This window comes from Thunnus maccoyii, chromosome 20, assembly GCF_910596095.1.
Source record: "Thunnus maccoyii chromosome 20, fThuMac1.1, whole genome shotgun sequence".
In the NCBI taxonomy this organism is placed as follows: Eukaryota; Metazoa; Chordata; class Actinopteri; order Scombriformes; family Scombridae; genus Thunnus; species Thunnus maccoyii.
In genome coordinates this window covers 21,855,910-21,882,210 of record NC_056552.1, presented here as the reverse complement: position 1 = coordinate 21,882,210, position 26,301 = coordinate 21,855,910, and the positions used below count along the sequence as shown (strand labels likewise).

Genomic DNA, 26,301 nt, shown 5'->3' with positions numbered 1-26,301 from the left:
AAATACAGAGATTCACTAAAACTCAGACTCTAATTATCTCTTTCTCATTGGCAAAGAGTAACAGTGTACCAAACATTCAGCTTGAAGCTTCTCTTTTTTAGCTTGCACTGACTGTTGCAATCTCTGCTTAAAATGACAAACATCAAGATCATTTCAGTTGTCACTAAGCAACATTAATTCTTTAAGTAACTTAATGACAGTACAAAATGAAACGGTACTTGACACAGGCTCCCTGCAAATTGGTGTCTGTACTCAGCCAAAGAGCATTTGTGAGGGAAGATACTCCACTCTGTACCACTAGTCAGTTGCATGTGAACAGTGTTTCTGTAGTTCCATAAACTCCAACAGAATGATACATCTTAGAGGATCACATCAATTTCAGGAGTCACATTCTCCACTTAAACTGTAATTCATATAATATCAATAATTTAAGCTGTTAAACCATAGTTTTATATACCTTCAGAATTTTGATTAAATCACTCCTGAAAAATGTGCACCAAAGCCAGCGGACTACATCTGTTATTTCAGTGTGCTAGATACATATATTAAATCGACATTTTATATCTTCTGCTATTATGTAAATATATAGGATCAGATTCGGTAATGGCAGATATAGCCTAGTGGGAAGGCACCCAAAATCTTGAGATACCCTTACTGGGGGTAGAACAAAGCACAACAATGTTATTCATATTCTCTAAGGTCTCTCACATATGAAATGTATTCTTGTTTAAAAATATTTTACTGCAAGAGTGGTTAAGTTGACAGATATTATGGCACACCCCACAAATAAAAGAAATGCAAAGTAAAGCCAAGTCGAATGGGAGATGACACACCTGAACTCATGTAATTTAATAACGCAAGCTCTGATTGATCTCAAATTTGGTGTGACAGTGGGCAGAGGGTCCCTCTACATGTTTTGCCGTCTGGCAAAAGATACAGAGGTATCCGCTGTCGTACCACCAGACTACAGAGCAGCTTCTTTCCTCAGGCTGTGAGATTCCTCAATTCATCCTCCAATATGCACTCCAATATAAAAAATAGTTTTATTTTTATGAATGATTATTTATTAATCCATTTATATAATTTCCATTTTTGTGGCAGCATAAAGGGACTACTAACTTCATTTCACTATACAACCTTGTGTTGTAAAATGATAATAATAAATTAATCTTGAATCTTGATGCATTGAGGAAATGTAGTACTACAAATACAGAAGTGCAATAAGCAGAAATATCAAATATTAGGGTCTATGATGAATGTATTCATTTACTTTGGGGTAGCTTTGGCAGTGATAGTCCCAGAAACACCAATCAGGGTTTCCTGGAAAGGTATAACTGTGCTGTATCCAGCAATATATGACATGTAACTGTAGCAGGTACAGTCAGTGGTCCACATTTAAAAAAGGATGACGTGTTCCAAGCAAAATGAAATGGCATGTCTGCAGTAAATATAGAGACTAAAAAATACACTGCAATCAGGGAGAAATTGGAACAGACCACTTGTTTAAAGTTTTGTATCAACTTTAATTTAAGGGGTGAATAAACTTTCTGGATGCAAAAGTAATACTTTGCATTGGCAAAATATATGAATATATTACACTCATACAAACACAAAATATTCCCTGGTCTATTTTTTTCTTGCTTTTTCCATCTTTTGTATGCAGCATGTCATTCATCCACATTATCCTCTGTGACAAAATGTGTCACGTCTTGGCACTCAGGAAAGGGGTATAAGCAACACTGAGTGCATGTCAATTCCGTTAAAAAGCACTGGTATTCTCTGGCACGTCCCATCACTGCAGTATAGGTGTGAGATGTTTCTGAGCTCTTGTGGAGCAGCTGGTTTCTGGAACAATGTGGCCTTGATGGATCCGTCTTCTCTTACTGTCCAGCCTTTTCCAATGTGATTCCAGAGAAGTGCCGTTGGAAGATGGCTGTGACGCCACACTGCTGTCTGATCACTTTCTCTCAAAAAATGTTGCTTGAAAGCACCTTCAGTCAGGGGGAGCTAGTGCATGGAGTTCTGTTCTCTTTTCTCTTTCGTCCATACAGATGGAGGGATTATTTTCTTGCCACAGGCAATGCTTCTTCCAAGCTGTTAGATAATCCAGAGTTTGACATTTCTTCTAAATCAACAAAGTGGGTCTTCAGATTTATAAAAGCTGTTGTTTTCCCTTTCCTATAAAAGCTACTTGTGGTGTCATAGCCTGTGAGGGTGTGGCATTCAGGTGGACAATCACAGAATTGATCTGCTAGTTTCTGTGAAATAGCACAGATTGGGACAAATCTTTCCCTTGGGCCATGTCCAGAGTGCATGTAGACAGTAGATGATGCAAACATCCCTTTGCTTGCGTAGTAGACAAGCAAAACAAGTACATCTGTGTCATCGCATTTAATGATAAGACAAGAATGTGACTGTGCAAGGTGTATTGCATGTAACACCGTTCTCGTATCAGCCTCCTCCTGGTTACTGTATTGGTCTGCTAAGCTTTCTACCCCTGACTGTCTGACCATCTTGACCTCCTCACCATTTTCAAAGCCTCCTGCCAATATAACAATCTTTGTTTGTGCATCCACTATGTAGTTGCTGACAAACTGCAATCTCCCTCCAGATGCTCTTACCTAGGTAGTTGAATGTCTGAGTTGTGGAGACCCTGCAGAAGAGCCATGCTATCAATGATGTACGCAGATGGTGCCTCTGAATTCGGTAGTTGCTGTACCTCAACTACAGCCTCAGTTTTCTCAACAAAGTCAGCCTTTGTTGTTTTCCTCATGCTTCCATCATCATTAAACAAAGACAGAGGACAGCAGCAAGTTCATAAGACATCACAGTTTCCACCAACACCTCCCGCTGTTTGGAAACAGCAAGAAGCCTTTGGAAGAGCACATCTGAATCCATGTGAACTGTTCGTGCGCTGGCTTCAAATGTCAAGCTCAATCAATCACATGACTGGTATATTCTATACGTATATGTAAGGGGGACTGACAACTTATACAATAGTTGAGTAAAATAAATGTTACTCAACTAAGATGTGTAAGTTAAATAATATTATTTAACAGCAAACCCTGATTGGTGTTTCTGGGACTACCCCAGACAAAGCTGCTTAAAAATAAATGAATATATTCATCAAAGACCTTCATATTTGATATTTCAGCTTGTTGTAATTCTGTGTTTGTAGTACTGCATTTACTCAATGCATCAAGATATTCACATTCTATTTTTTTCAAACATGTGGAGGGACCCCCTACCCACTGTCCAAATCCAAATTTGGGATCAATCAGAGCTTGCATTATGAAAGAGTTCAGGTGTATCATCTCCCATTCAGCCTGGCTTTTATTTATGGTGTGTGTCACAATATCTCTTAATTTACACACTTTTGCAGTAAAATGTTTTTATACAAGAATCCATTTCATATGTGGGAGACCCTAGAGAATATAAAAACATTGTTGTGCTCTGTTCTACCTTTGGTAGGGGTATCTCAAAAAACTAAAGCACTTTTGGGGGGTTTCCTTCTAGCCTAATACCCAATATAAAAGGACTCACATCTAGAACAGGGTCAAACAAACTTGATCAGGACACTATATGTAAGTCAGTCCATGTTTCTTTCAAGTTGTAGTCCTCTGGTGCAATTACACAGTGACTTGTCCTTGCAACCAAGAAATCAGCTGTGGAAACACCCTGGCAGACCATGGCTGCCAAAAAACACACAGTGCCCCTGGCCTGTCTTGACCTAATGTGACACAGACAGGCTCTGCCACTCAGTACATTGCACTAAAATGTTGAAATCATTTAAACATTTATGTAAGGCAAAAAATGGCCAGAAAGTGTTTCTTTCTGGCAACGACATCCACTGAAAGTAGCTTTTTCCTCACCAAGTCAAGCAGAAGGAACTTATCTTGTCACGCGACTTTTGTTTGTGTCAGTGGATTGAAAGGAACTCAGGTAGGATATTTTTTAAAGGAATATTGAAATCTCTATGACCTTGTGGACCAGTCATTATCCTATTTTTTTTTGTTGTTGTTTATCTTTGCTGTGTGAACCACTTGATGTGTGGCACCTTGGCACTTGCCCTCAGTGCTAGTGGCATCACATGGTGCATGTTCTATTATTTGCTAGAGAGCTGCGCTGTCACCAGGCATCAAGGTGATAAACAGCAGATAAATCATGTCACAATGAATGCTTACTTTCTCCCTGGCAGAGTTTTACGACAAGCACGCCGTCAAGGTTCTGCCCTTTTGAAGCAGCATCGAATCAGTCACGCTTTTGAGTTGTGTTTGTATGCTTAGTATGTCAGGGGCCATGATGTATGTGCAGAAAGACAAAGAGGCATATTTGGCTTGACACTCTAGCTGCTTCACTCTTTCCAGTAACACCTAAACGGAGAAAACAATTCGTCAGCGGCACAACAGCAGCTGCTGCAGTCCTCCATCAGTCTCTGTCCTGGATCTCTTTAAACAGATCGGGATTCGGTGCTAGATTCTACCATCTACTTTATGATATATATGATGGATTAAGCAAGATCGATAGAAGCAGCCAGCATTTTTGTTGCTTTATGCCACTGTTAGGTTGATATTTCCTCTAAAGCAAGAAGTAAGGCAGGAAAGTTAATGTGAGTTTTATCTTTAACAGACCTTTACCCTCCAAACTAGGCTCTGTGTTGATGTAGACGTGTGTCAGAGTTGAAGGCCAAGTAGAGAGTTGTTGACCGGTGCTGTTCAAGGCTGTGTGTGTGCATGTGTGTTTGCACTGAGAGAGAGAAAATTTGAGATTCACTAAACCCGTCTATTGGCCACTTAAAGGCACATTGTGTTGCATTTTAAACATTGGTGTATCCAGATCATAGAGATGGAGGTCATGGCCTAACAAACAACACTTACTTCAATAAAGTTCCATGCTTTGAATATTTTTTCCTTCCCTTTGATCATTTTCTTTCAGCGGGATACTCTGTGGGTGGTGGTAGTGAGCAGTGGAATCAATTTTAAAAACTGACAGTTTATTGAAATGAGGGATGCTTTGCTGCTCACACATGCAGCACATTAACTAACTTCAGATGTGTGATGAAAGCAGTTTTAAACAATGCAAAATGCGTTTTTATAGCATGAAAAAAAATTCTATTAACAGATGAGATCGATAAATGAAATTATTTAATGTTGCTGTCAGTGCTGGTGTTTTTCACAGAAGCATAGACCGCATTTCCCAAAAACCCCTTTGATTAGAGTTGTAAAGTGAATGTTGTCACTCGTCTCTCCTCTACAGAGCCTGGGAGGGGCCACGGAGGGAAAAAAAAAAATATTTACCTCTCAATTTAACTATTTTGCCTGTTCCCCTCTTGTAGAGATCATCAAACACATTCAGTCAGCTGGAAATTTGAAGAAAGCAACAGAGAAAGCATTTCCCCTGCCCTGTAATGTCAGTTACTGATCCAAGCTGGATCCGGGGCAGCAAGGATTAGCCATATATCCTCCTTTCTCACAAGAAGGTCATGTTCTTTACACTTATTGCGCATCCACCTACATCCATGAAGCGCTGCAGAACCCTGCAGGAGAGATTTTATGAACTAGATGACATCAGCAGGAGCGTGAAAGTGTTTACAGTGAAAAAAGTCTGTTATTACTATCTGATATTATAAAGGATCCTAGAGATAAAACAGTGTTGTGCTTACAAGTCACATATCATATTTTAGTCCAAGACAAAAATAAAACATTATTAAATCCAAGTGATCCACAGTGAGGGTGTACGCAGGACAAGTGAATGGCATGAGGGTGAATTCTGTTAAACTGAGAGCAGGAATTATTAAATCGAGAAATTATCTACATCAAGGGCATAAATAAGTACATCGAGAGCATAAATAACTAAATTGAGAGCATAAATAAATACATCGAGAGCATAAATAACTAAATTGAGAGCATAAATAAATACATCGAGGGCATAAATAACTAAATTGAGAGCATAAATAACCACATCGAGGGCATAAATAACTAAATTGAGAGCACAAATTACTAAATCAAGAGTGCAAATTACTAAATGGAGACCACAAATAACTAAATCATGAGCCCAAATTACTAATTCAAGCACAGTTAACGAAATCGAGCAGTTATTCTTTTCCCCATCACCCGTCTGGGCTCCGTACTCCACCTGCCTGATAATCATTTCATGTTTTTACAGATGGGGATGTAGGAAGTGATTTTCCTTCAACTGTTCAAGTGTTAATATTTTCCAAATAATACTCTCCTTAAAAATACTATTAGGATTGACCCCTGTGAATCCACCACTTGTAGTTTTTACACTTGGATTACACAAATGAGGAATAATGTTCGGCTAGCTGTTTCACCCTGTTTTCTAGTCTTTCTGCAAAGCCAAGCTAACTAACTGGCTGAAGCCTTATATTGATTGGACACAGATGAGACTGGTATCAATGTTCTTGGCTAAGTCTCAGCAAGAAGCCAAATAAGTTCCCAAAATGTCAAAAAGAATGTTACAATGCTGCTTCTTGAACCACTTTGGTCTTGCTGATCATTTAAAAATGAATTTCAAAGGTTGGTCGTCAGTTACATCAGACCTCTTGACTGGACACTGATTTACATAGATGGAAATTTCTGCACTGAACCACCAAAAACCCTCTGAGTATCTTCAGTCCCTCCTATCAGTTTGGACACAAATAGAACTATTAATCTTTGATAGAACAACAGCTGTATTAATAATAGCAGCACTCAAGAGTTGCTATGTTGAGAAAAGTTGCGGGGCATCTTCTCATGGAGCTCTGACAGAGGTCGTGGAAGAAACCCACCAGCTGCACTTGCTTGAAAGCTCCTCCTTTATATAGACGGAAAAGGGGCTGTTGAGTTTGCTTCATCCATCAGTTCCGAGTGTCCTCACCATCAGCTGACAAGAATGTCCGCCATTGACTCTCATCTACATGTGCAAGGCCTGGATAACACTTGAAATCATTTCATTGGAAACTGTTGTACTTGAGAGGAGACTGTGGCATCAGTATCTGTGTGGCAGCTTGTTTTTGTTTTTGTGCGTTTACTCTTCAAACATAATTGATAAATCCAATTTGGTTCAATTTGAGACATTTGAGACATTCTCTCTGCACAATTTGCAGCCACACAAATGGTGTAGCACTGTAGTTTAATGATTTAGGGCTCCAGAAAAAGAACCGATTCATTTGCATGAGTCAAAATCAGCAACCCGACGGACACCGACGCACACAGGGTGACGCGCTCAACGTTTCTACTAATCTGTTGCTCAGTCTGTTGTGCCCGCTCTCTCTCTCTCCCTCTCTCTCTCTCTCTCTCTCTCTCTCTCTGGTGCAGTCGTGCGTCCTGCCGCGGCGTCTAGTCGCCAGGGATTCGGCGCAGAGACTTTCTGTTGGACTCAGCGCACTCCGAGCGCACGCCGGCTCTTTAGAGGCGGTCTGCCAAAGTTTCGGCAACAAACACGGAATATTACTTGGAGAAAAAATGACCTGAGAGACATAGTGCACCCACCAGCTCTGGTGAAGTCGGCGAATGGGCGGTTGAACGCCAGCGCCGTGCGTAACACTGGGGGAGCAGGTGGATGGAGAGGCGCGGGATGCAGATTTCTAGCAGGTCAGCGCCGTTTCGGAGCGGCTGGACTCCATATTCTCCGCTGAAGGACACCTTGCTACGATGGACCTGATATGAGGAGGAAGTTTTCAGTTTAAAAGTAAGTGTTATTACTGAAAATAGAGACAGAGAAAATGTATTTTGTGTCAATTTTTAATGCTGCTAAATTAAAATCTCTCTACAGGCATGTCGTGAAGACTTTGGTTTGCTTTTGCGCATTGTATACATTCCTGTTTTTGTCGAGTAAAAGTTTTTTTTTTTTTTTTAAATCAAACCTGTCATGAAACTCTCACATTTTCATGTGAGTTTCCATGCCCATGATGTGGGGCTTATTTAGGTTTTTAATGAAATTAAATCATAAACAAATTAAAACTCAAACCTTCAACATGTGCTTTACGCACATTCTAATATCTGTCGGTATCAGAGGAGGGTACATGTGCGCTCTTTCTCCTCAGCAGAGCTAAAATAATTGGAACAGGTGCAACTCCTATGGATAAACACGAAGAATTATCTCAGGAAGCATTGATTTTGGGTACTGTCTGTCAGGGAGAATGGGGGGGGGGGGTCTGGTTTTCAATTAAGAGTTTAAAGGTTTGATGCCTGCAGCAGCCATTTTATGTCAAAGTGCCCTTGAGAAGAAAGATAAACCAACCTGCCCACTAGATAATCTGTATGGGGTTTTCCAGTAACTGCGGATGAAAAAAAGTCCCCTGTTGCGCTGGACATTCATCACACATAGCCCACAGGTTAGTGTGAGGCCGCATCAAGCCAAGCTGCTTCCCTGGCATCACTTCATCTGTCCACACAGTCAGCGCTGAGCTGCAGCTCCCGACATCCATCCTCAAGAAGCCTGTTTTACTTTCCCTCTGTAAGAGTTTTAATAGACCACTAATAATGTAATTACTAGGTTTTATAATTAAACCCCAAGATGCTACCAAATAACACTGACACCTATATAGTTATAAACCTGGGCTCGCTGCTAACAAATAACACCATAAATCCTTTCACCGGTTGATGTATTAGTGCAGATTGCTTTTCCTCACTCTCTCACACAGAATGGGGCTCCATCAATATCTGTGCCCAAAAGCCAGTAAAGATTCATTTTTATGTGGATTTCAGTGTTTTGCACTTAAAATTTGATTGTATTCATGCTCAATAAATTCCCTCAAATAATGAGAATGCAGTGTTGTCACCATAATGTTACACTTACAAGCTTAAGAAAACCTCTAAAATAGCTTTAAGACCAATATGGGGAACTAACCTCTCTGTTGAATCTCAGACAAATCTAATTTAGATACGCAACTCAGGTTGAGGCGAGTTCTATTGAGGGTTTTACTGATTGCCATTTTCAGAGCTGTTTCAGTCAGATATTCCACAATGAAGAAATGGTGAAGCCAATTTGGCCTCATTTAATGGTCTTAACAGTGCAGAAACCATTAATTAGTTGACTAACCTATGATTGACTTTAGTCTTTAAATCTTAATTGAATACCTTGGGGTTGTTTTGATTGATGGGATGATAAAATACAAAGTTTGAAGTCAACGCTTTCGGCTCTGGTAATTGGTGATGTGCATTTGTTGCTGGTTTTTAACATTTTATAGACTGAATAAATAACTGGTTAAGGAAAATACAACAATTTCAGTAACCTTTGTAGCCACCCTATCGGTCTAACTCTTATATCCACATAAACACAATACTTGCTAACAAGTAATTGTACCCAAGCTTTTATCACCATATCCCTATTAACACAAATAGGACTCTCCAAATTGGGCAATCGCATGCAAATCAGGTACATGATGAAAGCGAGGTTTGGACTGTTGAGCCAGCTGCAGTCACTGCAGGGGAAGAGTGAGTGATCCTGCCACAGTGTCAGAGCTGTTTGTCCCCAAGATCAATTGAATAAACATTTGTCTTCAGCAGCGCCGTGCCCTCGTCGTTCTCTCGCTCAGGCGTACCTTTTTGCATGTATGCAGACACACACAAACACACACACACACATACACACACATACACACACATGTACCTAACCTGGACAACTGGGCTCACGTAGCATTGGAGGATTTATGGTCTGGACTGAGTTAGAAAGCAAAAAAAGAACAAAGGTTGAGAGTAGAGCCAGCAGACATTTTGATGTTAAAATGATGAATGTGCACAACATGGAAATCATGTAAATATGACTCTAAAGATGAAGTCGTGATCAGTCACCCACACCTATATCTGCCTGATATCAGCCTAAACGTGTGCAAATTAATGTCATGACATAATAATGTTAAAGAACTTGTTTGTTTGGGTTGATGTTGAGTGATGCAAGGTGTCCTGGTGGTTCAGTTGGCTAAGGAGCAAGCCCTAAAGCTCCAGTATTTTAGGTCTGATTCTCACCTATGAGCCTCTCATTTCCTAGTATGCCCCGTCTTTATCTGCTGTTGATGAAAGAAAAAAGTTATTTTCATAAAACTGCACATCATGTAAAATTTGGATTTGGCTGGATTTGACCATCTCCCGCATGTCAGCCCACTATTCGATGTGAGGGGAAAAGGCAGAGGATGTAGGAAAGAATCAAGGAGAAGAACTGAACATGTAGCGGACATATTTGGAGTAATCTCTATAGAGACTATTTTACATGATATTCTGAAGGTGTGAAAGCAGTTATGTAGAGTAGCATTGCAACTGTTGCCATGGATCTTGAAGGACTACTATTATTTCTTGAAGGATATATTCTTTGTTTCTCAGCCAAACTTACAGTTCTTTCACTCTTTTCTCTCTTTTTCCATAGATCTGTTTTGTTCTTTTGCTGTCTCTCTACAGCTGGGATGTGATACTTGTGATTCCACGGACATAATAATCCCCAGTCATCCCAATCCTCAGAGCCCCAAACCCCTGGATCCCCAATTCTCAAATCTCCAGTACCCCAAGCTAATCTTAGAACTTACCTCTAAAGTCCTTTTACCCTCATTTTTATAACTCTGCACATCAAAAAAATTGTTTTTTTTAGCATTTAACCCTAACCCAAAACCCACTAATATTTACCATCTCCGAAATCCTTTATGATCACACCTCTACACCTTACCACTGGCCATCTGTAAACACTTAAAACTCTTTGATGCCCTAAAGCCCTGTCAGCAGTCATGGCCTTGGATCAGTGGTCCTTCCTCCCAACTTCACCCAACATCACCATCCCTGAGCCCCTCCTGTACGACAGCTACATCCAGGGTAATGAGTCCGATCTGGACCTAAACATCACAAAGACTAGGGAGCCTCACCAGGACAAGACCAGCTCAGTGGTCATCACCTTCATCTACTTCATGGTGTGCGCTGTGGGGCTATGTGGCAACACCCTGGTCATCTATGTGATCCTGCGTTATGCCAAAATGAAGACGGTGACCAACATCTACATCCTCAACCTGGCGGTGGCAGATGTTCTGTGCATGATGAGCCTGCCATTCATTGCCCTGCAGTTGGCACTGGTGCACTGGCCCTTCGGAGAGGCTCTGTGCAGGGTAATCATGACTGTAGGTAGGTGTGGAGCAGTAGGCTAATGGTGCACTTCAGAAAGCAGCAGCAGTTTTACTGGGCAAATAATCACTTTCAAGTTCCTTGGTTGCAATTAAAGGAAAACCATTTTCAACACTTTTGAAAAATACATTTATAAGTATGAAGCTGCATTCAGGAAATGGTTAGTTTAGCTTAGCCTAAAGACTGGGAGTTGGGGGAAACAGCTAGCCTGGCTTTGTCCAAAGGTAACTTAGGTGACTTCCTGGAGTCTTGCTGTCAACCAAGCAACCAGTGGTGACTCCAGGAAGTCATTCTGCCCAGTGAAGAAATTATCTTGAGATCAGTCTCTGCTATGTTAGCAATTTGATTAGAACCTAGGTACACTTCTTTACTTTTTTAAATGTTGCAACTCAAAGAGTGATTGTTAAAAATCTTCCAAAACTCAAGGTTTGGAGACTCCAAGAAGTCACTGCACCCTTTGAACCCTGTCACTGCACAAAACCCCCCACCACAACTTGTCATTTTTAGTTTGGTTTTTGTACGGATTAAAAAAGACATAACATGTTAATTTGTAAGTGTTAGAAGTGCTGGTAGGCTGATTATTTATTTATTTATTACCTTTTGACAGAGCCAGGCTAGCTGTTTATCTCTCTCTGTTTTTATGCTAAGCTAAGCTAACTGGCTGCTGGCTACACCCTGCTGGTTCATGTTGAACAAACAGATGTGAAAGTGGTATCAATCCTCTCATCTAATTCTCTGCAAGAAATCAAATAAGTGTATTACCTACAATGTCAAACTATTTCCTCAAGTGTAGATTATAAATATTAAGACTTTAGGTGCAATTCAAACAGCGTTGGTCATCATGGTGCCTTACTACAGCCTTTGTCATTTTTTAATCACTTCCCCCGTTTAATAAAAAAAGCATCAGTGATTAGTAATGCTGTTTGTTGATACTTATCCTCACCTAACTTTCCTTTCTCCACTCCTCCACTCTCTCTCTTCCTCTACAGACTCTCTCAATCAGTTCACCAGCATCTTCTGTCTGATGGTGATGAGCATCGATCGATACCTGGCTGTGGTCCACCCTATTAGGTCTACAAAATGGCGGAAGCCTCGGGTAGCCAAGCTAATTAACCTGACAGTGTGGGGTGTGTCGCTGTTAGTCATCCTACCAACTTTAATCTTCAGTGGCCTAGACAAGGTGCCAGTATGTGGGATTGTGTGGCCGGAACCCCAGGATGTCTATTACACATCTTTCATAATCTACACCTTCTTTATTGGATTCTTCTTGCCCCTGGCAGTCATATGCATGTGTTACCTGCTCATTATAGTCAAGGTGAGACCCTGCTGCTGCATGTTTTACATTATAATGTAACATACATTTTTCTTTTTTTTTTCTTTTTTTTTTTTTTGTTTCTTCTTATATATTCCTAATCAGATAATTCAGATAATCCTTTTATTAGGGATAGTCACAGTAGAATGATGTATAAACATCCAATTGTCAACCAAAGTCATGGAGATATTTCAGCCATTTAATCATTTTTATTTGTGGATTCAGATAACATGGCAGAATTTCAGATGTCATTGGTACAACTGTATTTTTCGTTAATCTGAAATGGTCAACAATGGTCACTAATTTCAGCCCAAAACAATGAATGCTTTTCAGTTTCAAGTTATTTTTGCTTGAGCTACAGTTTATGATACACATGAAATATGATATAATCCTACAGATTCTCAATACATTTTTATAGTCGGACACTGGGGTTGTTGTGTATTTGAAATGGAGCTAGATAGCCCTTAATGGCTATTTGAGAGAACCTGAACATTTCAAGCATTCATTAAATTTGTTTGTTCGTTAAGACTTAAAAACTGGAAAATAAATCTTCATCAAGTGGGTTTAAATTAAGAAAAATATAATATAAAATATGATATACTCCATTGAAGTCGGTAAAACAATGTAAAATCAAAGCTGTAGCTGGATTTCTTCTTCTCCTCTCTTGCTGGAGTGGCCAGTACTGCCACTGGTGGCTTAGGGTATATGGAAGAGAGTACTGGTTTTATCAATAGTATTGCAGCAATTTAGCTTACATCCATCACTAGCATCACTGAATGCACCGCGCCATCCATGATGTTACATGGTTTATATTGGCTTTAATTGAAGTTTGAAAAATACAGACTTGATATGTGGTATTTTAAACATTTTTTAATAACTTCCTGTTTCAAATTTTAGGAAAAGTGACTGAAATTTTGAGTTTTCTCCAATAGCCATCCTGCTATGTACTGTGGTGGTACGTGGTATGACAGCTAAGGGCTAGCTAGCACTGAAAGATTGGTTACAATTGAAAAAGACTTTCTAAAATCAAGGTTCCATGTAACCTCCTAGCTTTGAAATCAGAATGTAGAGAGAATGTATTTTTTAATCTGTTTTGTAGACTTTGAAGATGTTTCAATGTCACACATTGTGAACATTGTGCTTTTATACTTTGGAGATTTTAAGTCACTGACAGTTCCTCCCTTTGCCAGGTGAAGTCGTCAGGCATGCGCGTGGGTTCAACCAAGCGCAAGCGCTCCGAGCGTAAGGTAACACGGATGGTGTCCATCGTGGTGGCAGTGTTTGTCCTCTGCTGGCTGCCTTTCTACATTTTCAATGTCACCTCTGTCACCAGCTCCATCAACCCCACCTCTGCTGTGAAGAGCACCTTTGATTTTGTGGTGGTGCTCGGCTACGCCAACAGCTGCGCCAACCCCATTCTGTACGCCTTCCTGTCGGACAACTTCAAGAAGAGCTTTCAGAATGTTCTGTGCCTGAAAAAGGTGGCAGGCCTGGATGAGATTGAGCGCAGTGACAGTAGGGCTGACAGGAGCAGGATGGTTAACGATGCTATAATCATCAATGCCAATTTGGAGACACACAATGCTGCCCTGCTGAATGGCGAGCTGCAGACCAGCATCTGAGGGTAAAGTAGTGACAGGAGAGTGGTCATTACATCCAAGGAGGCCAGAGAGACTTATTAGTGCTTGGGGCTTCCACCCTGATGGGCTGCCAGTGCACTGCCAGTGACCCCTGCTCAAAGATGCGGGGGTAGGACGATGATGTAATAGCTGCTGCTCATGGACACTGACACATGAACAAAGTCTAAGTGAAATATAAACAATTTCATAAGGGTTTTCAGAGGTCGGGGAAAGTACACTGACTGCAGCTCAAAGCCCTTGATATCTGGGTTAATGAGGATACTTGAGCTGGTTATCCCTGAGGCAGAGCCAAATTGCATCTTGACCGTACTGGTTTTCAGCACTGGAGAGATAATATAAACATAAATAGGATTCCTGTTCATCTTAAGGCTTCTATCAAATTGTCAGAACTCAACCTGATCGAACCAAAATCAAAACAAAACGCAGTTGGACCAGGTGCAAGATTGGAGAATGGACTTCTGTGGATCCTCTGGAGAAATATCAGAGCTGGTATACCTGTGGTAAATAGATGCCTGAGGGGATGGAGTATAATCCACACCTTGAAGGAGTCTTTGCGAAAGCTTAGAAGGCAAAGCACAGTGGAAAACAGCCAGCACAGTGATTCTCTAGAGACTTTTAAAGATAAAAAAACCAAAAACCACAACACGAAGATAAATAGTTTCATGGTCATGTTTTACTCATACCAGCTGATTAGTCTGGTGTTACATGATCAACAGGGCAACAAAATGGCAAACCCCTCCAAACATGACATCTTATTTACCGACAATGAAGGATGCTCGTTTCCCTTTCTAACTGGCATCTCGGCAGGAGAAGCTGCATCGATCTGTAAACTCTTGAATTTAAGATCCTGGATTATTGATTATGTGGAAGGATGGGAAAACATCTTGGCAGCCTCTGTGACCTTGCTTGCTTTAAAACAGCTAAACTTTGTATATAGGAAATGGTTTTCTGTCAACCTCTGGGGGAAAGATCCGCACATGGACAGCTCCGTGTCTGAACCAAAATGAATTTCACAGGCAATCACTGCTGTAGAATTCTGTCTCGTTGTGGTATGCATTGAGGACTACATCTAAACCATGTTTGTGAAACACATCACACATACTTTATACTTCACTGTATCCTGGTATGAACAATAGTTACTCCCTGTGCAAACTGTGCCATTGTAAAGAGCCCATTTCTACTTGTAAAGTGTTGTTTTTGACAATGTAAGGTTGTCTCCTTATTTAATGTTGAAATGTGGTCAGCGCCCTCAGCTTCACATTTGGTTCAGCCAGCATGTGCTTGCAAAAATGCCTAAATTTCACAGAAGGCAGGGAAATGTGTCGTGTAGAGGGAGGGAGAGGGGGAGTAAGAAGAGACAGAGAGAAACTTGTGTATGTATTATATCTACCAAGAACACAAAGACAAAGCTGTAAAGATTGTAGTGAGTTGTATTAATACAGATAAAAGGAAGGTTATACATGACCATGGCTACATTAAACTGCTGGGCAAAAACTTGCTGTTGGGCCCCCTACCACTCTCTGTACTTTGTGTTTGTACCAAGTATGTATCTGAATAATACTACCCTGCCCCAAGTTTTCTGTATGCCAATGGTGTACTGATCATTGGGTATACTGGGACAAATCCAGGTGGGCCAGCGCAGTGGTGGGCTGGTGGACTGTCAAAAAAATCCAGTTCTTACTAGCCCTGTCTGTCTCTTTACTGGCCCTCTCTGTGTACACCCCTGCTGTGTGCCAGTTAATTTGTGATGACTTCATTAAACACAGTTTGCAAGCAGCAATGATTGGGGTCCACTCAGATAGCGAGCATTTGGATACTTGTTTCTGATTTAATTGAAAAGAAGCAAAACTCTTGAGTTTCTTTAAAGTAATTCATCGTGGTCATCCCTATATGCTGATGCTCTGTTGAGGTATATAACTCTACTTTACGAAACATTTGATGTAATTTATGACCTTCAGTGAAGACATGTTTCGATTACTAAATTTGTATTGAATTATTATTTCATTCAAGATCTGGGATGCATCCTATGTCTAATAATTTATACATAAATACTGCTACTATGTGAGAAGTGTCAGAACTTATCCTGGAAAATGCAAAGATTCAGACCACATGCAGGATGGCAAAAGCAGGATTTAAACTCTTAACCTTTGCATTGAAATACAACCATCTTACCAATCAACTACTGAGCAAATTAGATCACCATTGAGTATATACAAGCATGAAAAATATCTGGGGAGATGCGTAGAAGGTTTTGACGGGAAAAATTAGGAAATTAATTAAGTTCTGTTAACTTGAGTTGAATATATACTTTTTGTGGCATTTTATTGGATATTTGAGATTTTGGATTGTCAACTTTTAAACCACAAGAGTTCACAACAGATGGGCAGAAACAGGAGGATGAACACAGCTTGGTTCCTGGCTGGATTCAAACTAGTGACTTTACAGTTACAGGGTATGTGTTTAGCCCACTAGACCATCAGGACAACACAGATGTCACGGACAGCAGTTGACACTATACATTTATTTAATTCTGCATACAGTTAGTAAATTAATGCATTTAAGTCAATGAGAGTGAATAACTCTGATGATTGAATTGTGTGTGATGTGTGCAAACAAAACACAAAACCCTAATACATCTGGCTAGTGGAGGCCTGAGCGGAAGAAAAGAGAAAGACGTTAATAAGAAAGTCATCCAAACAGGCTGAGGCCTAAACTACCCAAGTGCAGGTGGTGTCCTGACGCCCTCTCCAACCTGGCCCACCAGCTCCTGAGCCAGGAAACCAAACCAACCTCATAAGTGCATCAATCAATGCATCTTGCATCTCTCCGTGGCATTTTATATACTGAAATGGCTGAAGTGAAAACAAGAAGCAGAAAGCTATAGTGGAATGTAAGTGTGCATACAACTCCAGTATATCCCTGCACTCTGTATATTTTGTGGCCTCTTCTGTTGTACCAGGATGTCAGTGTGTCAAATTAATTAATGAAACAATAAATCATAGGAATCATAGAGGTTCCCATGTTTTGTTCTGGCTTTGTTTGCCATGCTGGTGGAATAGGCGATGTTGGTCTGTATGGCAGTAAACCACTTTGGTCTAGATTGGAATATCTCAACAACTATCGGATGGATTGCCATGAAATTCGTCACATATATCCATAGTGCCAAGAGACTGAACCCTGCTGACTTTGGTGATCCTCTAAATTTCCACTAAGTGCCACTAGCAGGTCATATTTTTCATGTACCCAAAGAAGTATCTCAACATCTACTGTGTGTACTGACACAAAATTTTGTATGGGGGTACTTTCCATCTAGTACTATTGTTATGTTAAATTTTTTGTTTCTCCAATAATTTGGTTTATGACCAAATACCTGCAGAACTAATGACATTCCCATCAGCCTTTGCTGTATGTTGTGTTCAGTGCCAATTAGCAATCTTAGCATGCTAATACATTACTAAGATAGTGAACATGGTAAACTTTATGCCCGCTAGCATTGTCACTGTTAGCATGTTGCTGTTACCACTGAGCTCAATGCACTGCTGTGCCAAAGTATAGCTGCTACCATGGCTGTAGACTTAGTTGTTGCTATGACTTATTTATTTTTATTGTGACACAGAGTCATGTGTTGCCTAAATTGAAACAGCTCCAATAAAGATACAGTACATGGTTATGAACTCTAACCTTCACATACATCATTTGACATCATAATCGGTTTTTACAAATTTGCTTGATGGTTAATTAGTTGGCTAAAGTAATACCAGTTTGTTTAGTTGACTGGAGGGACTAACTAAGCTACAGCTTCCTAGAAGAGCTTGAACCAAGGGAGCTACAACAAAAGACCTTATCACAACTACCTGAATTTGGAAACAATTCTACCTTATCATTCATTATTGCCAACTGCATAGGCCCACATCAATAGCAGACATCCATTTCCGTTTTAGCTATCAAGCTTATTTGTCCACAGTGACTCCTGCAATAGACCTCCATGATGGAGCTACACCTGGTTGCCAGGAGATTTTTTCAAACAACTGTAAAGCCTCTATAGTGGTAATAAGGTCGCCCACCATATGCTGCAGTGTCAGATTCACTTCATCCAAGTGTATTGGTCAAGTCATAAGCCATCAATCAGAGCAATCAAAAGAGGTGAGGAGCCAGACATGGCTTGTCCTGAGAGGTTACTACAGAAAATAATTATGTGTGACACACACACTCAGCACTCAGATAGCTGTTTTCCTGTTGGCAGTGGGCCACAGCCCTGTAATTTGTCATGACAATCTCTCTGAGCTGTCAGGGCTTGCAGTAGTAGTTCTAGCAGGGTCAGTCCCAGCTACACTCACAGGTCAAAGTAGGAACACACACACACACACACACTCACACAGCTTTGTATGGAGGTGCACTTCAAGATGTCAGCATGTATATTATGAGAATAAACACTCTAGCTCCTTTCACCGTTGTCTAAGTGATGCAGATAGTGATAAGGGTGACCAATGCTGCATCAGGGAGTCATATTGACCCAGAGGACAGTGTGTATTTGTGTAGAAATACTATGTGACACAATCCAAGTCCAAAGGCTGTATGTGAGTGATACCCAGGCTAATTTAACCATAACCAGAAACATTTTTGGATTGTAATTTTGTTGTCATATGTATAAAAACTGTGAATGATCCTGTAACATGCATTATCTTTCTGTATATATCTTTATTTTTTATGTATTTGTGAATACTTTGTGCTCTCCCAAATGTGTGTGTGTGTGTGTGTGTCACAGTGAGAAACTCATTTCACAATCTCCCCCATCACAGTTAAGGTATTTAGCGCCTTCAAGCCTGAAGTGCAAGAACCATTCTCTCATCATCCACAGTTAATTACTTTTGCTCTCCCTCTCTCTTGCTGTGTTTGCATCCCTCTCTTTCTTTTGTGTGCACAGTTGGTGGAGAATAATATGGGCTGACACATTTTACATCCACCCAAACTGAACTGAACTGAGATGATCTGAACGATACTGAAGAAACTACACATTGCCATTGATTGATTGGACATACTTAATGAACTTGTACTAAATGGACCATTCTGATGTTTAGTAGATGTTGATAAGACGGTTTGTGCCAAAACCAGTGTCAATGTAGCGCTAAAGGAACAGCTGAGGCAATGAGACGGTACCTATAGTCACCCATTGCTGCTTCTTTTATCATTTTGTGAAACAAAGACCTATATATCTGTCTGAAATGAGGTCATATTCTGAAAAAGTTGTGCTCATTTGGGTTGACATGGAGTTTGGCTCCATGATTGCTGGGCGCAGTCCAGCACCATATGTGAAAAGAGCATTTGTGTGGATTTCTGGCTGGTTCCTGCCACTGTATATTGTACAGATGAGAGGCAGAGGCAGGGGAAAAACCTCTGCCTTCTTGCACTCTGTTGCTTTTTTTTTTTTTCAAAATGGAAGTTCATTTGCGAAGGGCTAGAACGTGCACTCCTGAGGATGCACTGTTCAATATTAACTCTATGTATTTGTGGTATCCTCTGCTTATTCTTGCATGGGGAGGGTTGCATACTGTATATCCCACCTCTTGTGTCACCTCACTAACCAAAACCAGTGTTAAAAGTTACACACGTACTGGGTGCCACCTTTTTGGTAGATACACTCTCCGGAAAAGGTTGCCCAGTTGTATTTTAATCTTGGTTCATCTTTAGTAACAACAGATACAACTTTGCAGCTTTTTAAACTATGACCAGCAGCTAATATGAGTCATTCTGTTGGCAAAGAAAAAAAGAAACGTGGGTTTTCCACACTATACATCTAATTCAGCCAATTCATAAGTGAGCTGGTCATGACTTATATGTGTGTTGCTGACAGTGTACAGCCATGGTAATGTATTTTTCTGTGCAGTTACTTTTATCTATGTGCCTTGGAAGTTACATCAGTGTACAGCAAAATACCTGTTTCTCCCCTAAGCCAAACAACCAAAGGCCTTTGTACCGTACAGACATGTTGGTAATCAAAACATAACAGACCTGCTGTATATCATTTTTAAGTAATATTCCCCCAGCTTACATAGCTTACGTTTGCTGATATAATGCCAGAAGCAGATGTCTATTTGTGAATCTTTATTGTTGCATAGAATATAATGTGATCATTGATTGTAATGGACAGATCAATGTCCTTGTCTCTGCAATTAAAATGCAGATCTGTTTCTGCTCCCATGGTCAATCCTGTGTATTTGTGTGTCAGTGGGTGTGCATAAAGCCTGTGTGTGGGTATTTGTTAGCATGCATTCTCTTGGCTGAATGCAGTATGCATGAGGACTAACTTACGAGTATGGTCTTGACCTGCTCTATGTGAAAAGTGCCCTGATATAACTTCTGTTATGTTTTGGTGCTATATAAATAAAATTGAATTGAAATTGAAAAATTAAACTACCTCATATATCAAAGCCAGTGCCTGGAAATTGGAAAGGGCCATTCCTCAATCTATATCCTCCAGGAATACATTCCTTGGAGGAACTCCAAGTTTCAGATTTCCTGTGATCCCTGGAACACAGCATTAGAGATTTCAGTATATTCTCTCCCAGTGATGCCAAATGTGGGATACAGTGACGACCAGCATTGCCCAGGGGTCTGTCAAGGACCTTCCTAACACAGAACAGTTAAATCTCATCATTTATTCACACCCCCAAGGTTATTGCTAAATTCACTGCACTCAAGTGTTGCTGTTAAGTCAGTTAGCACTGAATTGGTGATTGAAGATTAAAAGCTATCTGAACCTCTATGTTAAAAATTTGGTTTAAATGGTTTTGATTGCATTCCAGTGACTGTATTTCATCCTGTGGCAACTGCATGCTTCACATTTAAACACATTTAAAGCCCCTGAAAACATGAAATATGTATGACTAAAGAAGCAACATTCAGGATTAAAGTTTTGATTAAAAAATTTTATTTAATATTTATTAGAAGTTTAACACTCATAAACTCAGCTAAGCTACCTAATCAGCAGTGTGTGGGTTTGGTTTGATCATCAGTCATCAGATTTTTATTCAAATATTGCAGAAATCAAGTGATGTCACCCTTTTCCAACTGAGTCATGCCCACCTCAGAACAGTGAGAGGTAGTGGTGGAAGTATTCAGATCCTTTACTCAAGTAAAAGTACCAATAGAGCACAGTAGAAATACAAAGGGTCACCAGATAAATCTGAGGGGCCGTGAGATGATTAATGGGAGAGGAAAGAAGAAAAAACAAAGTTCTGATACACAAAATGGTTGACTTTTGCTCTAATCTTTGATTTTTGGTGAAATATCGGATCATTTGAACATTTATTGAAATGAAACCATGTGAGAAGTTTAGAGGGAAAAATCACCATTTGGTGGAGCTGTTAACAACTCATAGACATCTGAAATGTGACCCCGACTACACACTGCTTTTTGTAAGATGTCAAAAGCCAAAAAGGTTGTACACCACTGGTTTCATCTTTAACAATGTGTTGTATTTTAAAAGCTTGTTATATTATCCATTGTGTCAAATCTTCATCTGAAAAGTAACTAGAGCTGTCAATAAATGTAGTGGAGTAGAAAGTACAGTATTTCCCTCTAAAATGTAGTGGAGTATATTTTTTTAGTATATATTAGCATAAAATGGAAATCCTCCAGTAGAGTACAAGTACCTCAAAATTGTACTAAAGTGGAGTACTTGAGTAAATGTATGCTACTTAGTTACTTTCCACCACAGGGAATAACCCAAACTGTTAAGCTAATTACAGCTGAGAAAATTTGTTTTAAGGCCTGAAAATATTAGTTGCAGGGTAACATTAGTGATGATAGTAAACATTAGTATGTTAACATTAGCATTGTGAGCATATTAGCATGCTGACATTAACACTCTCAGTGCACCACTGCACCTACAGATACTCTGACAGAGCAGCTCGCATGACTGTAGACTGTTAGAATTGTTTAACTGAGGTCTTTTGACTTGCAACAAACCAATACTTGCTAGGCTCTAATTGCAGGAGACAGTTGTATAATTTTCTGTCAAACTGTAGCTGACACGGATTTATTTAGACATCCTCTGACATAAAGAAAGGTAAGGCGGTTTGATTCATTCCACACATGAGTGAGCCTTCTTGCAGCAACATTCCCTCACATCACCTCTCATTTTCTCTCCCACCTGAGTCGCCTCCATATGACTCACGACTCCGAACGCTGTGCCAGTCTGAGCTGCTGAGGATTGAGTTCCACTGTGAAAGCCAGTAATGTGTTTTGTAATGAATGTCGTGCTTTGGGGGTGCCTTATTGTGGTGGTGGCAGGTGAGAGGAAGGAGATGTGGATTAAATGCACAGAGTGAACTTTCATATGCACCTCTAGCCAACTCAATATGAGTTCTAGGAAAGTCGAGTTTGAATGTCAATGTTAAAAATGTCAGTGAACGCAGACCTTTTCCGCCAATACAATAGATTTTTTATAAGGGGTCAGCGCTGTGCCAAAGCAGAGTCCATGATCCAACCTCAGTACGTATGACCTTTTCAGTAACAAGATAACACAACGTCCTGTCCAAAATAGCCCTGAAAAATCTTTTGAAAAGTTCTGTGGCATAGTTAATATAAACTGGAACAAAGTTAATATAGGCCAAATTAGAATCAGTGTAAGAAAAACTCACATGAAGTGCATAGCATGGGGTACTTGTACCAAACAGGATGGAAAAGCTAAACCTGAATTTCCCGAGGCTAGACGAAAGTTTTAAGCAAGACCAAGCCAGTTGGAAATCTTGTTTTCAGCTTGGCCCTTACATTTTTTCACATTTTGTTTTTGTCAAATTTTGTTCTGCGAGGGCTGTACTCCTTCAGCCAAAATTAAAACAAGGCTGGTGTAACAAAGCATGGATTTCTGACTAGACAATGCGTATTTGTCATGCAGTATTTACCTTAGAGTTAAGTACTACCTATTGCTAATCATTTATCGAGGTAGGTGTTAATCTTTCATACAATGGCTGTTATAGTCCCCCTACACTCAAAAATATGTTTTTGTTCCTTCAGTTGGATGTTTGAGCTTCACTGTGCAAAATGATGTATGAGCAGATTTTGACACTAGAGGGCTGTTTTCACATTGATCTACTGAAAGTGTAAAGTTTCTCTGTGCTCATTGAAAATTGATTTTAAGAGATGGGCCTACAAGCATGATTTGTGACATCACAACTAGTTTGGAAGCTGATCATGGTCTGGTATGAAATTTATAGTGTGATGTGGAAACTTGAAGCCTCCAGTGCACAAACACTGAGAATGGACTTTATAGTGAAGCAGGAGACATCTTGTGTCCAGCAGTTAAATTTCTGAGATGAAATATATTTACATATTAATAGATTCTAGATTTTTAATGAGGCAGAATGAATAGATGCCATTTTAAGGATTTTAAAGTGGTAATTGCACTTTTTTGTGGAAAAACCAAACCAGACACACATTATTGTTCAAGCAGATTATTTGTATATGTATTCATACATGTCTGGAGGGGATCTTTAATCATCATTAAACCTGCAATAACAGATTTTTTTTGGCCACTTGGGGGCAGCAGATTGAGTTGAGTTGTGAACACAACATTGATATATTATTACTTTTTAGTTTGATACATGTTGGCAGACAGTTGCCATTATATTCATCCTGCAGATCCAGTGGAACATTAGCATCAATTTGGAGTCACGTTTCTGGACATTTCATTTGGTCTCCATTAACTCTGGGGGTAATTATCTGACTCTTTAGCTGCCAAATGCTCCATTATGTTCACCAGCTAGTCACTAACTGTATCTTTTTGCTGTTTCGTGATGGGCAGATAGTGTAGTTGGTGTTTTGGAGTTTTTTCACTGCTGCCAGATGCATCTTAAAACAATGCTGATGAGAGGGAATCAAAACAGTTAAACTGTGGGTTGGAGAACCAGAATAATGAACTGACAGACACTAAAATGCTTCATAGTGCTGGGAGTCAGGTAATAGCACTACAAGGGACCACTCTAGCACTCAGGTAGTCAAGTGATGCACTGCTAATATAGAAACATTGAATATAGTTGCTTGAATTTCAAAATTTTTTAACTGGTGAAGTGAAATTATTGACTTTTTATGTTTTTAATCAGAGAATCAGAGTCATTTTATCTACTTGGAGCAATAATAAAAGTTTGATTTGGTGTCATTTTTGCAAGAACATATTGAATACTACATGTAGAGATGGAGGAACAAGGTTATTTACAGATACCACTGAAGGGTTTTGCGTTGTAATTTGCTATTTGGCTCATAAGAACAGAATCTCTATGCTGTAGGATGAATGATGGATTAATGCATGAAAAGGAACAAATAGATGCCTACTCACAAACTGGTTCACGTAATGGCAGTCAGAACATTTCAGTGGAACAAGATGAGAGCACCAAAGCTGTGCCTGCTGCATCAGATGTCCATTCCAAAACCTCCACCTGCGCATATTAAATGTTTTCATCATGAAACCGGGGGTGTGTTTGGGTTTTCCACTGTTCTATATTGGGCAAAATGTTCCTCAACACTGAAAACAGTGAGATATTCTGAGGTTGTCACTCTGACGTCTGAAACAAATGTGGAAGTGCAACACAATCTGTTTGATCTAACACAGATAACCTTGTGGGAGGAAACCATGTTCGGTGGTCTAGCCGATATTTCATGGGAGCACTGCGCAGTATGTGGGTTCTCAGTCTTTGATCATAGCACATGTTCATACTAACATCAGTAGTAGTGAGACACCTTTCATCCCCTCCAAATCCTTTAGTTGTGACTTCTTCCAGCCCCAACACCCTCATCTTTCACACTACAATTTCACACCAAAGTTAGAAAATAGATTTTTTTTTTGGTGCCACTGCTCTGCCTTCCTGAATCATTAAGTGCACGATTAAAAGTGGCAAATGCAGAGTTCCTGTGGGATAAAGAGAGCATTCAGAGGTGAAATGGTGCATGTAAGCCTCTGTCAATAAACGACAAGTACACAGAGATCAGGCTGCAAACTATTGTCGATGCACCGATCAAGTCTTTTCAAATACTGCAGGCTGTCTCCATCTACTGGTCTACCTCTGATACTGTTGGGGTGCTGTTGTAAATGAATCCCACTACAGCAGCAACACTCTTAAAAGAACATTACCCTTAATCAAAAATGTTTTCTGGCTCGCACTTTGAGACTAAAGCCTGTAGCTTTGTATTTTGTGTTAAATGCTTCCATTTGGCTTCAACTTCACCATAAAACCAACAAGAATAAATGGTTTCTCTACATTTACCATTTCATCTAGAAGATATGAATATTGCTCCTTCCTGATGTTGTACATGCAAATATTTCAGGGAATCGAGATCTTGATTTGCAGCATTTTGCATAGGTTGCTAAATGCCCAATTTGGTCATGATTTGACAATTTTTTGTTGTTCTGTTTTTTACTCATGTGAACTGGCTTCCCTTTTCCCTTTTGTGAATTTGACTACCCATCTGCAGTGAGTCTATTCTGGGTGTTCAGGTTTCTGAAGGTTTTCTGGTTACAGGTGTGATCTGAGCAACACAACACCTTCGTTACTTTTTTCCAGGTTCACACCAATCACTGGCCATGTATGTGTTTTATATAATAGAAAAGTCAGCAAGAGAACTCTGACATTTTATTTTGGAGCTCTGCCTTCACCTACATGTTGAATTCTTTCATGTACTGTTCTGAGTATTTCATATTTTTAAAAAAGAATTTACATAAATGCATTGCTGAATGCCTTTTTCTGCATGTCTGCATCCCCAGATATGTTGTGATATGAGTAATCAGTGCAAACATTAACATTCCTTCCTCTTTGAGTGTTGGATGAGATAAACAATAATGCAAATATTTAAATTTGCATGTTGTGTACATATCACATTTCTGCAGTTTGGAGTTTTTGGGGCCGAAACTTTTCCACAGGCTTAAACATTTTCTGTTGCACACTGTTGACCTGTTAATGATTAAACTGCACTCACATATTTTTGCACATCATGTGTTTCTGCATTATATTTTTTTCTGCATCTTCTCATTTTCCTCACACACAGGTGAAACTCTCCTATCAACTAAATGTTTTTTTTTTTTTCCAGGAAGGAAAACAGACTCTCTCTTCCAGAACTCATAGAGAATCTTTGTTATCTTTTATTGGATGTTAACAACATGACATTTAATATACTCACAGTTTTACATTTTTAGATTTCTGTAATGTTTCACATTCTTTTCAATGTTTCACTGCTATCACTGTTGCCATTTTGC

At 39.8% G+C, this 26,301-nt stretch overlaps 1 protein-coding gene across 2 annotated transcripts; it reads left to right on the top strand.

Annotated features, from left to right (window-relative positions):
* Positions 1 to 6,861: 6,861 nt before the first annotated feature.
* Positions 6,862 to 14,628, top strand: sstr2a (somatostatin receptor 2a). Of its 2 annotated transcripts, none has more exons than XM_042398549.1 (4): positions 6,862 to 7,689; positions 10,363 to 11,102; positions 12,092 to 12,417; positions 13,605 to 14,628. In XM_042398549.1, the coding sequence occupies exons 2-4, from the start codon at positions 10,715 to 10,717 to the stop codon at positions 14,034 to 14,036; spliced, it is 1,146 nt and encodes a 381-aa protein (XP_042254483.1). In that variant the 5' UTR covers positions 6,862 to 7,689; positions 10,363 to 10,714; the 3' UTR covers positions 14,037 to 14,628. The 2 variants fall into 2 exon arrangements, with proteins under 2 accessions (XP_042254483.1, XP_042254484.1); XM_042398550.1 differs by lacking the exon at positions 6,862 to 7,689 and adding an exon at positions 8,353 to 8,457.
* The last annotated feature ends 11,673 nt before the right edge of the window (positions 14,629 to 26,301 follow it).